This window comes from Taudactylus pleione, unplaced genomic scaffold (assembly GCF_031769625.1).
Source record: "Taudactylus pleione unplaced genomic scaffold, aTauple2 ptg000041l, whole genome shotgun sequence".
Lineage (NCBI taxonomy): Eukaryota > Metazoa > Chordata > Amphibia > Anura > Myobatrachidae > Taudactylus > Taudactylus pleione.
The window spans coordinates 36410450-36426312 of NW_028284443.1; the positions used below are offsets into that span (position 1 = coordinate 36410450).

Consider the following 15863-nt stretch of genomic DNA (forward strand, 5'->3'; position numbering starts at 1 on the left):
CTTAAAGGCCGTTGACGAACCTAGATCCCCAGGGCGTACATCAGATCTAGAAGTACCAGATCTATCAATGCGAGGATCAGGGGCAATATTAAAATCTCCACATATCATAAGGGAGCCTTTCTGAACTCTTTGAATCTCAGTAAAGACCTTTGGAGCATATAGAGAAACCAAGGTGACCTGGGTATTGTGAAGAGTTCCCACCAGTATGAGATACCTCCCATTTTTGTCAACAATTTTGTTAGAGAGGGTGAAGGGGAAGTTAGCGTGAAATAAAATAGCAACTCCATTTCTTTTAAAAGGTCCATTGGCTGTGTAGCAAACAGGATATCTAGAATCTTTTAACACAGGGGGATTGAGGGCAGAGAAATGTGTTTCTTGTACAGCCACCACATCAGCCTTATGGGCATGAAAAGTACTTAAAGGCTAAACGTCGTTTATTAGGAGAGTTTAGCCATTTTACATTAAGTGAAAAAAGAGTAACCATAAATAAAACTTACAGAATGAGGCAGGTAATTCACTAGCCAGAACCCGTATAACATAAATGAAGTCCAGAAAAAAAAACATATCGATAGAAAAAAAACAAAAGAAAGAAACATACAAAAAAAATCAGGACAATAAGGGAGGGGAAGGACACCAGGGGGGGGGGGGGGGAGAAACAAGCAAGCCCAGTATATCGTGCAGAAGTATTTGCCACAAGGAATTAAATGTGGCAAAACTAAAGAACATTGGGGCAGGCCGGAGACTGGCCAACCCATACGACATTATTGTATAAAACAATATAACTCAAGATATGATACAAGAACCCAATAATAGAAGGACATAAACATTGTTTGTGTGACTAACCAGTGTCACACAATATAGCAAACATCAGAAGCCTTGGAAGACCTCTTGCACACAGACACTCAGTCCAAAGAGGGGCGTTCAGAGCAAAAAAAATAAAGTCTTACCCAACCGACGACCACTCAGGGGCAATCGTACTCTTGGACTTGGAGGAAGACGAGGGGACTGGAATGTTCCATTCCTCTAGTAATTTAAGTCCCGCTTCTAAAGAGGACACCACAACAGTCGAGCCATCCCGCCGTATAAGGAGTTTGACTGGGAACCCCTAGCAGTATGAAATCTCGTTGGCACGAAGAGCTGAGGCGAGAGGGAAGAAGGTGCGGCGCTTGACAACAGTGGCTGCCGAAAAATCAGGGAACAATTGTAGGTTTCCAAGGATTTCACAGTCCAAGTCAGCCCTAGCTGCTTGGAGGATAGCCTCTTTGACGTGATAAAAGTGGATACGCAGAAGAGTATCTCTAGACGCAGACGGCGGCAGATTGTGGGGTTTGGGAAGACTGTGTATCCGGTCTATGAGTAGGTCAGACTCAGCCGAAGATGGTAGGAGTTTCCGAAATATAGACAAGGCAAAGTCTTGGAGCTCTGAATTTGACACGGATTCCGGGATTCCCCGAAATTTAATGTTGTCGCGACGGGATCGATCTTCTAAATCCGCCAACTTGTCCCTCAGTGCAGAAACCTCCGCCACAGTGGAATCGTGAGCAGTAAGAAGAGTGTTATGAGAAGTCACAAGCTCCTCCATTTTTGTTTCAAGATGATCAGTCCTGTCCCCTAAATCTGTTAACTCTCGCTTGACATCCTGCAATGCAGATTGCATATCAGCCATGAGATCCACCCGGAGGGACTCGAGCATTTGTTGCATCATTCGAGCTGTCAGAGGAGTATCATCATCCCTTGAACTCAGCTGGGTATCAAGAAGAGGCAAGCCAACTGAGGGTGAAGGAGCAGGAGATGATTTGTGAGGGTCAGCTGAAACCGTAGGAGAAGATTTGTTAGCGGCTGCAGATCCGCGAGGCTGAAAGCTAATTGGTTGAGTCAAAGAAGAAAATTTCTGCTGTGTCTTAGGAGCCATGGTCAGTCACAACAACCAGTCTGACGTTTAGAGATCAGTAGGATGAAGGTCAAAAAAAGCAGATAGCAGCTAAAGAGGGTTCACCAGAAAAAAAAAAAATGGGCAAGCTAAAGGATGTTATTTACATGGCATTATCTGGGAGCACACACATATAGCAGGTGATCAGGTTAGCACAATGAAGGGAGCAGCAATCACTGTACCTATACAGCCATCATCCAGGAGCAGCAATATGGAAAGAAAACAGGTACAATCCCCTAAACCTTTATATGGTGAAGGCAGCCCTGAGTATTTCAAGAGCACTCTGGGTCTTAGAGAACAGTGAGCCACAGCACAGCCTCAGCCCTGCTCTCTACAAGATAGCAACCGCCTGGAGCCCAGCACTGCCTGGCATGTAATGGGGACTTCACCTGCCCAGTCCTGAAGAAGGCCACCAGGCCCAGTTGTATGCAGGGGGCAGTGACAGCTGTGTGTAGTGTGTAGAAGGGTCAGGAGGGCCGAGTGCTGTGTGCCAAAATGGCGGACGTCCGCGATTTGCGGGGCCCTAGAAGCCGCTTTGAGGAGCCCTGAACTGTCCGCAGGAGTGTCCAGTAACAAAGCTCTCCAAGGGGAGAGGCAGCGGCGCTGTCTCAGAGGCGGCCACAATACGAGCACGGCAAGCGGTCTGCGGGTGTCCTGAACTCGAGGCCACGGTCTTCAGAGGTCAGGTTGGCCCCAGTCGAAGCAGAGGCCTGAGTCTACTCCCGATATCAGAATGGTGGTAGAGGAGGGTCTCGGGAGCCTGTGGTCACCCGATGATGCTGTCAGTAGTGCGGTGGCCAATGTATAACTGTACCAAAAGTGCGGGAAAAACAGGAGCACCAGGCAGCCAAGTCTATCCTGTCTGCCGGTCAGGCCACACCCCAATGACCTTGGAATTTCTGAGGGCACCATGCCAGCACAAGCTCACCGGCACCGACAGCAGTAACCACCACAATACTATCCGTTTCGTTGCTTTGTCCTGTAGCACTCCTATGTTTGCTCCGCTGACCTCCTTGGAGTCTCAGAGGATGGGGATCTAGCAGGTGTGGGGACATCTGTCATATAATGGGATATAGACGGCACTCAAAGGTCTTGTAATGTTCAAGAATAGGCGACAAGTTCTGACAGAATTCAACATTATCTTGATCTTGATAAAGGACACAAGACCGAAATGTTGAATTCTGACACAGCTTGTCGCCTATTCTTGAATATTACAAGACTTTGGAGTGGCACCTATATGCCATTATGATTGGAGCACTGGTGCTCCGGAAGGCACCAGGGTAAGTATTAACCCTTTATCTGTGGACTGCCAGCTTAACTTGTCTGTATGTGTGTGTGTAAATAAAAAAAAAAAAAATATATATATATATATATATATATATATACACTCGATGGAGTGGGGTCGGGAGAGAGAGCGATAAAACAATCAGGGGTCTATTTACTAAGCAGTGTTAAGAGACAGAGTGAAAAGTGATAAGGAAGTGCTAAGGTGCTAGCCAATCAGCTCCCAACTGTCATTTTTCAAACACAGCCTGTGAGATGACAGTTGGGAGCGGATTGGCTGGCACCTTATCACTTTTCACTCTGTCTCCTAACACTGCTTAGTAAATGGACCCCTCAGGGCGGTATATGGTCAAATTCAGTACAGGAATTAAGAGATCTGTTAGCCATGTAACTCGGAGACAGTGTGATGGGTTATTGTCTGATGAATATTGTACTTACGAATACTGTGGGTCCCTTAATTGATGAGAAATGCATCCAATGATGCCAGTCCAAGAGAAACCTGTATGTGGGCGGGCATCCTTTAGAGGATTACCATTCCTTAGTGGATAAGGTCTTAAACCAAACAGAATGTTGGGTGTGCTCACGAGTACCTCAAGGACATAGTAATTCGGGATTAGTGCCATACCCATTAAAGTTAGCAGAGGTACTTGAATTACATGGGGGAAGACCGATGGACAAGAAATTGAATATATCTAGACCCCCTAGTCTTGAGCTCCACCAGTACCATGTAGATAGATCCCTGGTCTGCTTCAATCTCACAAATATCAGAAAACCAGGAAATTGGGAGGTGATCTGGAACAATCAATCAGACAATGACCTTTTGAACTTGTACGCAGTATTATTGCAAATGGGAGACACTTCCGGTATAGGTACATGCGTAGTTATGACAAAGTAATGGTTGGCAGAGTATCATTAGGATACTGTGCAAATATTACACAAACAGAAATGTGTACCATGCAAATGAGAGAAAGAGGGGCAGGATTATTTGTTAGAATAATGTGTTCAATGATAATGATGCATTCTGTTCCTTACGTTCTCCCAGATGATGTGTATTTTATATGTGGAAGGAAAGCGTACAAGTGGCTCTCTCCGAGCTCTGAAGGTTTAGGTTATCTTGGAAGAGTGGTCCCAGAGGTTATGACTCTTACACATGATGAAATGATTGGTATCCATAAAACCATACCACCTCCATACATACACACACACAGTATGAACATCGTGACAAAAGAACATATAGCCACACAGTTGATTAGTGAAAGAACTGGCTTCCAAATTTTGGTAGCATTAGATCCCACCAGGATCACTCGGGGAACTTTAAATTTTAGATATATCCAAGACCTGGCTAAATTAATAGACAACATCACCGAGATGTATGATGACACTTTCAAGTATACTGGTAAGGAGCTACAGGCTTATAAACAGGAATTGGTACAACATAGGCTACTGTTAAACTACCTGACAGCTGTTACTGGTAGATATTGTGTGACTTTGGCCACCCAATTTGGTGTCAAGTGTTGCACATACATTACCAATAATACTAATGACCCCAAAGAAGTGATAGACCGGAAAATGGATGAAATCCTACAACTGAAGTGGGAGTTTCGGAAGAACCATAATACTTTGCTATATGAGACAGAGATAAAGGTAGAGAATTGGTTCTCTTGGTTAAACCCTGTAAAATGGTTCGCCAGTCTGGGAGAGTGGGTACAGGAGATTATTGTTAGTGTAGATAAGCTCCTTATTTTTATACTTGTTGTCATCTTAGCAATTGGCTTATTTGTCAGATGTGTTCTTACTGTGGTAAAAAGTGGAAAATATAACACCAAGGTAAACCGTGAAAATGAAATTATGATGGTGGTGAGTGGTGATGGTATAGGTACTAAGGTTAATAAATAACTGCATTACAATCCTGAAATTGAATGTGCCATCAGATAATAATATGTGAATAGGCTTGGTCATGTATGATAAAATATTGTAAAATGTTCTGTTAAACATCCTAGATAATGTAGTCTCAGTTCCCCCAAACTTCCTTTATAGGTTCGATGAGGTCCCACATCTTACCAATGGTCCCCTATATACCCGCTGAGTGCGTATAAGGGTTGTTTTAGCCTTATTTTAAACGTATTATTGGCAGTTCAGTGAACAAATTGTGTCACATCGTCTAGAACATTGAATAATTCATTATGCATGACTAAGTAGGTTAAAAATATAAGGTGATAGTTTATGTTTGCTATCAAAGGGTGGACTGTCGAAGTGAAATAATTGGTTATGATCGCACACAATTATTATCAGATGATCTGGTCGTCTATAGTCTGATGACAATGTGTTTCCACACACATTCACGAATGCACATAACGCACAAACATATAAATGTATATATACTTCTATACACGGACGCTCATATGCGTACGCACATTACTCACTCATGGACGCTCATTTGTATATAGTTGCTATTTCAACACACAGATGCACATATGCGGACGCATATGTGCAAGATGTTTCCCACACATAGTTAATAACCAGTGTTATTAAAAGGTATTATTGACTAATAATTATGATTTAATATGTACTTAAATGAGATCTAAGGTTTAGAACATAGTGGACATGTCATGTTTGGTATCATACTAGATCCCTGTTTATTTGCAGACTCCCGTTCCTATCGGCAAAGGGGTTGCATCTTGCGTCCGCTAGTTATGGATGTTAGGGAGTTATTGCATTGAATGTTAGTATCTATATGCAGTGTTGTAGCTAGTATTAACCAGTTGTTCAGCGGAAGACTACACAAAGAGACCGTTGGAGAACTGAGACGTGCCCCTGATGACACCGTATGAATCAACCAATTACCAGATTATCCAGAAGCAAGAACCAATGGAAACCTGTAAACTAGTTCCTTTGTTAACGTAGAACTCTATAAAAGGTATATAAGCAGTGACCCGATCCCAGTGTTCAGACATCCTCTTTGATGATCACAGACTTCTGGATTAATGACAGTATACTGAGGCCAGTGCGCATGCGTATGTATCGGCTTGTACTATTTTATTGCTTTTTATTCTAATTATTAAATCTTTCATCGTGTTACTTTTTCTTTACATAAATAACTTTTTGTGCTTTGGAACCACACGATTGGACTGGAAACCAATTCTTTCTTAAGCGACTTGCAACACTAAATAGCGACTATTAGGAATCAATACATGACTCACAACGCAGGGAGGATAGAAGAGGAAAGACATATCTGTCACACACTTTTTATTTTTTAAAGACATCTGTGTAAATCATGCAATTCTGTTCAGGCTGTCTTCCCTCGAGGACTAGACTTATGTACCCATTGGCGGTGCCGGATTCACAACAGGGCGACAAGGGGCTGTCTCCCAGGGGCCCCCACACATAGCTACATCATCAGTGTGGGGATGTTGTTTCATAATGTGAACTAGGGGCACTACTGCGTGTTTAACACATTTGTGGTGTTGGTAGAATTTACACATTATACTTTTTCATAACATCTCCAACATATCATATTGACAATTTGTTGGGGAGGGGCCCCCACAAGTTAGTTTCCCTGGGGCTGCCACAAACCTTAATCCATCCCTGTCCATGGGGTACTCATATACATATATATCACACGTGTATATACTGTACGTATATACACGTACATACACAAATGCTAATAAATGAGGAAGAGCATGAACACAATTCCAAAAGTTTAAGTACAGTGCCAAACCAAGAGACTCCAACACTCAACATACATTAGTGACTTATAACATATTTTTAATATAGAGGAAACATTACAATAATAATAAAAAAAAGTAGAAACAATAAAATTCAAACATTTCCAACTTAAAAAAATTTGAAATACTGAAATAAAACAAATGGTGTCAGTCACCATAAAATGTATCATGTGAGTTTAAAAGTATTTCACAAAATTTTTAATTCCAAGGACTTTCTACAATACAATAATTTATTTCCTCGATAAAAGCTGCAAATTTATATTCAATCAGTCTGAATTGTGTTGATTAGACATTACTGAACACACAGCATGACTATTTTATGAGTGTTGTAGATTTTAAAGACTGAATTACACCTTGCAGCTGTATTGCAGAACAAGCATCATTATTCCTAATATGGGTGAAAGGACAGTTACACCCCTGCACTAGAGTACTGTCTTCCCATGTATGCAGAATATATATCTGCATCCCCTTTCATACACTCACTGCTCACCTCCTGCGGTAGCACAAGAATGAAACAGAGGTGTCATACTGCTAAACTTGATCTCTGCCATGTGGTTAGGCTTTCTACTCTAAAATGACTCTAAAATGACTGGATTACCTTTGCAATCAGACGGGTTAATTAACTGAAGTTTTCATATTCCTTTCTGCCTTCTCAGACTTTATATGCATTTTGAACTGAACATTATTGCCCAACACCCTACCACTTATTCTCCCTTCCCCTTCTACCTCCTTAATCATCTCTTCCTCCCAGCCTAATTATGCAGCACTTAAATACGCCATGTGTCACTTGACTCTAACACCTCGATATCTGACAGTATTTCAGCCACACAGTAACTGCACCATGAAGAAAAGTACACAGGGGATCACTGCTAAGTGGAAACAGAGCATACAGTCATATTTTGCTTGCACAATGTAGATTTATATTTTCTTTATTAGTCTGTCCTTTTTCCTGACATCTGATATATAATTTCTGTACTTTACTCTTATTTTGTCCATATCAGATTAAAATTATACGGAAGTCACCAAACTGAATAGTCTTATAGAACTATTCACTTAATTACATTGTCTTTTTATGCTGAAGGATAGATTTAGCTGTATAATAAAGGAGTATTAGAGGACAATATATTCTTACGATTTGAGTAATCGGTACAGTATTTCAATCATTACAAATATGCAGCTTTTTGCTGGGACTATACGGTAATTTTTTCACACATTTCAATACTGATCTGGGTTATTTACAAGTAAAGGGTTATACCTAGATCTGCAGATTATAATGGATATCAAAACTATTTCAATGGAAAATACAACCCATATCTGCCAATCTATTTTTACCTTTTAGTTCACCTTTATTTTTTTAAATGTTCAGTAAAAATATATGGACAACAGCAATCTGGAAAGTATTTGACATCCTGTATAATGACATTTGTCATGCTACTTACTCACACTGCTGAGGGTAACTCTCGCGCAGAGCCACCAGTGGAACAGTGCTCCTAGTGGTCATATCATGCAGTACCGTAAAAAGCTAGAATCTAAAAATTTTAACAAAGTACCTGTATTACTTTATTTTATTTATTTTTTAAATAAAAGCATTTTTAATTTGCACTCAAATCACCTGTGTGAGGTTGCGCCCTGGTATCAGCCAACACTAACCTATGTACCGGCGTCTTCGATCTCTCAGGCGGTCAGACGCCAGGTGCGCAGGTGAGTAGTGGACTGAGTATTCTCCCCAGGGTCTGCTAGGACCTCCATGCTGCAACTCCATGGGCGCAGCCATGTTGGTCTGTGTCATCTGATCTTGCCCCCTCCAAATGGTAGTCTTTCGGTCACTCAGCTGATCTCTGCATCCAATGACCAGCTACATAAGGGTATTTAAGTCCGGCTTTGTGAACAGGAAATTGCCTTTGCAACGTCTCTAGTGATTATTTGTGGAGACTGCGTCCTAGGCTCCACACTATTCTTAGTGTCTCTGTCAAGAAATAATTGTTTGTGTTCAAAGAATTATTTCTTTGAAATAATTATTCAGCGTCTGGATACCCAGTTACCTATCCTTTGCTGTACAGCGTCAGGATCACCGGAGCGGTTACCCATCGCTATTCAGCGTCTGGATACCTATCCTTTGCAATACAGCGTCAGGATCACCAGAGCTGTTACCCATTGCTATTCAGCATCTGGATACCCAGTTACCTATCCTTTGCTATAAAGCGTCAGGATCACTGGAGCAGTTACCCATCGCTATTCAGCATTTGGATACCCAGTTATCTATCCTTTGCTATACAGCATCAGGATCCATCGCTATTTAGCGTCTAGATTCCCAGTACAGCTACTCGTTACAAAACAGTATCTGAATCTCCGTAGTTGTCCCTATCGCTAACCACTGTTTGATTCATCGTAGCAGATATTTCTCCAGTACATTCCACCATCACTTCTCAATTATTCCTCGATTCTGCCAGTACCAGTTCCTACATTCCTAGTTCTGTCCCTTGTCTTCTCGCTTCTCTCAGATACCTACTCTGGGGCCGCGACCTGTTCACTTGGTGCAGCGAAACCCATATCCCGCTTGGAGGGGTCACTGGTGAATACCATCAAGTGGATTAGACTTCGCGCCTCAGAGTAGGTCTCGTCAACATCTCAGAGTAGCCTATGAGGAAGACATATATTGCCTCCCAGTCTTTTACCATCAACTCACCTAAGCCACTGCACCTGCACCCGAGGACAAGCTACACCAGGGCCTGACAACCTGCATTCATACCCACAAAACAGACACACGTTCATGCCCATAGACACCTATGCCAATGCACACTCATACATATTCCTGATCATGCACACACATTGCACAAACATATTCTAATTTAGTCGTATTTAGCATTAAGAAGAAAATACTTGTAAAATACATGTAATGAAGAGAAATGTGAAGAACTTGGTCATATATACTAGTCTACTAAGTACGCAAGGTCTGTGGTTTATAGAATGTTTGTTTATGTTTTGCTTCTTATTAGGGTATCTAAGCGAAAATAGACAAACTAAGCAGCTATGTTATCTAAATAATTTCCTATGTTATTATCAATTATTTAAATTTAAAAATTTAGCAATTTGGAATTAGGCCACATTGTCTCACAAAGAGTCTGAAGATTTTCTGAACCTTTAAATTTATAGATATTGTATGCATTTTAGTTAAGTGAGGCCAACTTAAAAACAAAAATCTAAATCCATCTAAAATAAAGTAATATATTTTTGAAGCATTTGTAATGAACAAATCAGGCTATAGTATTTGTCCACAATAATTCAGTAATATAGGCTTTGCCACATTATTTACAGATGCAGTTGGCTCCTACACAGATTCTCTCTACATCACACGTGTCAAACTCGCGAGTGGAATGCGGTCCTCTTGGAAGCCGGGTGAATTCTCCTAGGCCGGTGCACACACACTGCTGCGGGGCCCACTGTTGCGAATGGAGCTCCGCTCTGATCAGGCAGCATTCACATTTCTGCCTGCGGAGGAAGATTCTGAGCATGCGCAGAAGCTATATGTAGGGACGGTAAAATGTCTGTGGGGGGGAACTGCTGCGTCTGCACATGCCCGGCTGCAACAGCTACTCCCATGGGCATTTGCAGTTCCGACTTCAGAAACTTCTGCCCCCTGCCACAGCCAGCCTGCTCAGTAGCACTGATGACGTCACGCTGTTCACGGCCTCAGTGTGTGCCCAGCTGCCCGTGAAGAGCAGGAGGACTCATCTGCATTCTGCACGGAAGAAGAGCAGGCGGCTGTCAAAGCAGAAGGTGAATTGGAGGGGGCTGGCACAGGGGTTGGAAGCTGAATAGACAAGGACAGAAGGCACTAAGGGCTTGGGGCTAGAGGGAACACAGGGAGCAAGTGGGGACACGGGGCATGTGGCTGGAGGTACAGAGGGGGCTGGATGGGACACATGTTAGAGAGAAACAACCATATAGGCAAGGCTTACCTGTATGGTGGTTTTTCTCTAACGTGGAATATATGTCTCTTCAGCCACATGCTCCCTGTGTCCCGTCTACCTGAGATTGGAAAATCGGTGACTGCAAAAAGATATCAAATATCAGGAAGAAAACATTAAAGTTAATGTTTTCTTCCTGATACTTGACATCTCTTTGCTTAAACTGTATTTGTTGTTTTTTCTTAATAATAAACCTTTCAAAATTTAATTTGAGGGTAATTACATCCAAATCAGGTGAACGGTGTAGGAATTACAACGGTTTCTATATGTGCCTCCCACTTTTTAAGGGGCCAGAAGTAATGGGACAAACTAAACAATCCTCAAATTAAATCTGAAAGTCTGCAGGTAAAGCACATCTTGTTTGTTTCATTTCAAAGCCATTGTGGTGGTGAATAGAGGCCAAAATATGAAAATTCTGTCAATGTCCCAATATTTATGCACCTGACTGTACATCCAGTATACAGATCACTATTTATCTTAGCAGCTACTTCCACAACCTGACTACTGTCACTGGGGAAACCCTTTCTATCTTGCTTGTGAAACAATACTTTTACCAGTTGCAGAGTATGTCTGTCCCCTTTATCTGTACAATACGGAGCACGAGAGTTGCCCAAAACTTTACCCCATACACAAAATGCTTCCTCTCATAACGTCTCTCCCATAGTTCCGAGGAGCAGCCGGGTGGACAGGACGGCGGCAAATGCAGGAGCGGGGATTAAGGTAAGTGGTTTTTTTTGTGCAATTGGCACTACAGGGGCATTATATGGGTGGGCACTACTACAGGGGCATTATATGAGGACACTACTACAGGGGCATTATATGTGGGCACTACTACAGGGGCATAACTATGGGGGCACTACTACAGGGGCATTATATGGGGGCACTACTATATGATTTCCTTCCTTTCAAATCAAGGGGGTAACGTCGGCATATCTAAATATATTTTGGGGTAAAAGGTAAAAAAGTTCCCTGACCCCTGGAATAAGATGTAAACTTTGTTTAAGCATAAAACAATGGTTTATTGCAATCAACCATTAATCAGATCAAAGCAAATACACTATGCTTGCCAATCATGTCCTTCATTTAATTATGCCATGTGCACATAATACATTTTTAAGCAATTCTGGGAATTGTGTCAGCAAACTATGTGCCAGCAGTCACGTGTCAGCAAACTATGTGCCAGCAGTCACATTTTAGAACTTTAAGATCAAGTCTCTTTAAAATTTAAATCTTGCCAATCCTGTATGGCAACATGATTATAACACATTAATAAACTGGACAGGAGATCTTTGGAAATAGAGGAGATGTTGATGACAGAGACAAAAACTTCTACTAAATAATACATATGACTAGATCACTCGCCATTTGCTTCATTATTTATCTTTAACACCTCAACCAAAATATTTGGTATTTTACCAGTGGGTGTAAGAGTGGAAAGGGGGGGGGTACATAAATTACTTTCATTTACATCTGCGGCGCTTAAGAAATGTATCCTCCAGCTATGGATAAAGCCCACCATCCAACCATTGTCACTTTTTTTAGAGAAATGATTTTACATTTTTAGGATGGATTGGCCAGAAGCTTCGCTGAAAAAGGAAAAATTTACAGAACTCCTCTTTGACACCTTTCCCCACTACTTAGGGAACAACTTTGGAAATGTTTTCAAGGTACATTGTGGTATGAAACGCTCATGTACTCCAAAGACCCCCCCAAAAGCTATTGATGCAACTTCTTTCCAGGAAGACCGTGATAAGCAGGTCTGAATCGAGTTATTCTTTGCATTTACTCATGCGTAAATATTGTCATCACAAAGTCATCACAGCTAATTGGATCGAACAATTTGTGTCTTATATATTATTTTTGCTATATATGTCAACTTTATTTTTGTAGTCATGCTTAAAAAAAAAAAAAATTAACAAAATTTGTATACCAAGCAGACTTCGTAACGTACACATGCAAAATAGGCCAAGTCCTAGAATAAAAATATTATATAAGATCTGTGCCGGTGCTACCTGGATGCATCTTTCTCTGTCTCATCCAATGGATGGTGAGTCAGCTTCTTCTACATGTGGCAGAATTATCAGGTAACCTTTAGCACATTGTGGGCTCATGATTGGCAGCAGCGCAAACTGCACATTACCATTGCATGCCACTGTGATTATGTATTATTTTGTCCCTCAATAGATTATAGAGATTCATCTCCAAACATACCAATTAGAAAATACAAAGTTAAAACAGAAAATTGTGTTAGAGCACATTGAAAGATAAAAAATACACAACCAGGTGATCTTGAGAAACAGTGATTCTAACTTAACATTGGCATGAATTTCAAAGCAACCCCAACAAATGACGTCAACTCTGGCACACAAAGCACATCCCGTACTGTCCTAAAGTACAGAACTCACCTGGGCGCCTCTTCTACAACTTTCTGGTTCCGCCTTTGTATGGAACATTCTCGTTCATTTAGCCAGAGTGCATTACCATGCTTATCTGCCAGAACCTAAGAGCAAATGACAAAATATCACAAATAAAACCTATTCTAAAAATGACAGAAGGATTTGAGTATTTTATTTTTTATTTTTTTTATTAAAAACACACAAGGTTTAAAAACCCATCAATTGTAATGCTTCCCTTCTGTGAACATAGTTTCTCCAATCAATCTAAAACCCGCATCTACAGTAGTTTACATTCAAACTTTGGGCTGTGAACCATCAGGGATCTGTGGGGGGCGAGGCTCTCACGATTCGCAAGGATCATAGGCATAAAACTTTATTAGCTGGAGAAAAATAATGGGTGGAGATGCTTAATACTCACCTGGATTTCTATGTGTCGAGGGTTGTCAATGAATTTTTCTATTAACAGACGATCATCTCCGAAACTCGAGGCTGCTTCTTGAGCGGAAAACCTAAAGCCTTCCCTAAAAATTATGGAGTAAAAACATGTATTGGTGGTTGTATAAGACAGACTAGTGAGGAATCATCAATACCAAACAGATTTTTGCCTTATACCAACATAACACAACTGTTATTATAATTAATATTACTAAAGGACACAGACCACTTCCTCCTACTATATACAGTATATAAGCTACAGCACCACAAATTATGTGAATGCTCTTGTGACTTTTTAAAGCACAAAATGACATACCTGCACACTATTGTTGTGCTACACTGTGAACACGAACTGCTGAAAGTAATAGCACATGGTACAATCCTGACACATGAGTGAGTGGATCAAAGTCAAAATTTAAGTGACCAAATTAGGCAGGAACCAGCCAATCAGGCCTCGTGACACAACAGAAAGATGACCAACCAAAGGACAACAATGCAGATCTGCAGTTTACAACTAATACCCCTTTTACACCAACTGAATAACCCGGGTTATTGCCGGGTCGACCCGGGTCGATGCTCTGTGTGAACGGCTGCCAGAAAAAATTCCCGGGTTGATTTACCCGGGAATCTTACTCGGGTTGAGAGCAGGGTTGAACACGGGTTGTTCCCGGGTCATGAGGCAGTGTGAACGGGTGCTACCCTGCTTATTTGACCCGGCTAGCTCTGAAAGATGCTGATTGGAGCTTCTGGGACACAGGCAGGTGATGTAATTTGTCAGTGCCCTGCAGAGAGAGACACACATGAAGCCATCGCTTGCCTGCCTAACCTCCTGCACCACAGCTGCCTGACCAGCAGCCACAAAAGCAGGCAGGCACACAGCCTGCCACAGCCAGAACTGCAGGCTGCACCACAGCCTGACCAGGAGCCACAAACACAGGCTAATACACAGCCTGCCACAGCCAGAACAGCAACCTGTAGCAATGCTGTAAGCAGTCCCCACCCCTCTCTTTTGTTGCCTTTTGTGACCTCATCTTTGTCAGCCCTTAAAAAAGTCAATTTTTAATGACATCTATAGGGAAAAGCAGGGATTAGCCGGGTTCAGTGTGAATAACCCGGGTCGAATTGCAGTGTGAACGGGGTCTGAAGTAGAGTTCGACCCGGGATTGACCAGTGTTCAAATTCCAGGGTCAGACCCTGGATTTTGGTGTAAAAGGGGTATTACATTTCCTATATTGGTCAAAGATCTTCCTGCCAAGTTCGGATCTCAGAAAGAGGCAAAACATTATCTGTCACGCACAAAGATGACTTTTGTCCATTAAAGATGATGTTTTGCCTCATTCCTAGATCCGAACTTGGCAGGAAGATCAAAGCCAAAACCGAACCGCTCATCTCTAATTTAGTTTGATCATATTATTAAAAAGATGGGGTCATTTGTGACCAAAAATTATGCGAAATTGGGCATATTATGTAGGTATTTGTGAAGAAATAAAACCACAATTTTTGAATGACGACAACAGGAGCTATTATGTATTAATGTCATGTCAGGAAGGATGGACAACAATAAAGGTGCCCACACACATACCGACTTGCTCCCAATCAGCCGATGTACATGATTTCCCCTGAACTCTCCCCAGGCAGTCGTGGTCACGATTTGGAGTTAAAAATGTCCAATCTGACTTAAGATCTATCGTGCAGCCAGTGCATTGTATCCCAGATTGGCTAATCTGCCCTACAGCACGGCAGATCTGAAGATGCGAGGTACGACGAGCAGGGACGCGCATCAGCATTGTGATCAAGAGTAGAAGCTCACGATTTGGCCATTTTTTACATGATCTTTCATCACGATTCGTCGAAATCGGCCAAATTGGATGAGAAGTCGGTATGTATGTGGGCACCTTTAAAGTCAATTCCCATGTCATAAAAAAAGAGGTTACCCGTGCACTATGACATCAATTAAATTAAAAGCAAACAGCTATGTTCCACTTATATTTAATGTACTCCACAACAATTACTTTTTAAATAGCGTAGCTACAGATCCATAAAAATGTTAATAAACTACATGCATTATACTCAGATGTACCTACAGAACTATAATAATTTAATAATATTAATCTAAATAATTAAT

The 15863-nt window shown here is 41.6% G+C and overlaps 1 protein-coding gene across 1 annotated transcript in view; it reads right to left on the bottom strand.

Annotated features, from left to right (window-relative positions):
* Positions 1-15863, bottom strand: part of PCCA (propionyl-CoA carboxylase subunit alpha) — a 578198-nt gene that overhangs the window by 407357 nt on the left and 154978 nt on the right. Inside the window, exons 10-11 of the mRNA XM_088458152.1 lie at positions 13722-13824; positions 13313-13407 (exon numbers count right to left, since the gene is read on the bottom strand). Of these exons, the coding sequence (XP_088314278.1) occupies positions 13313-13407; positions 13722-13824 (198 nt within the window). The remainder of the gene's footprint in view (positions 1-13312; positions 13408-13721; positions 13825-15863) is intronic.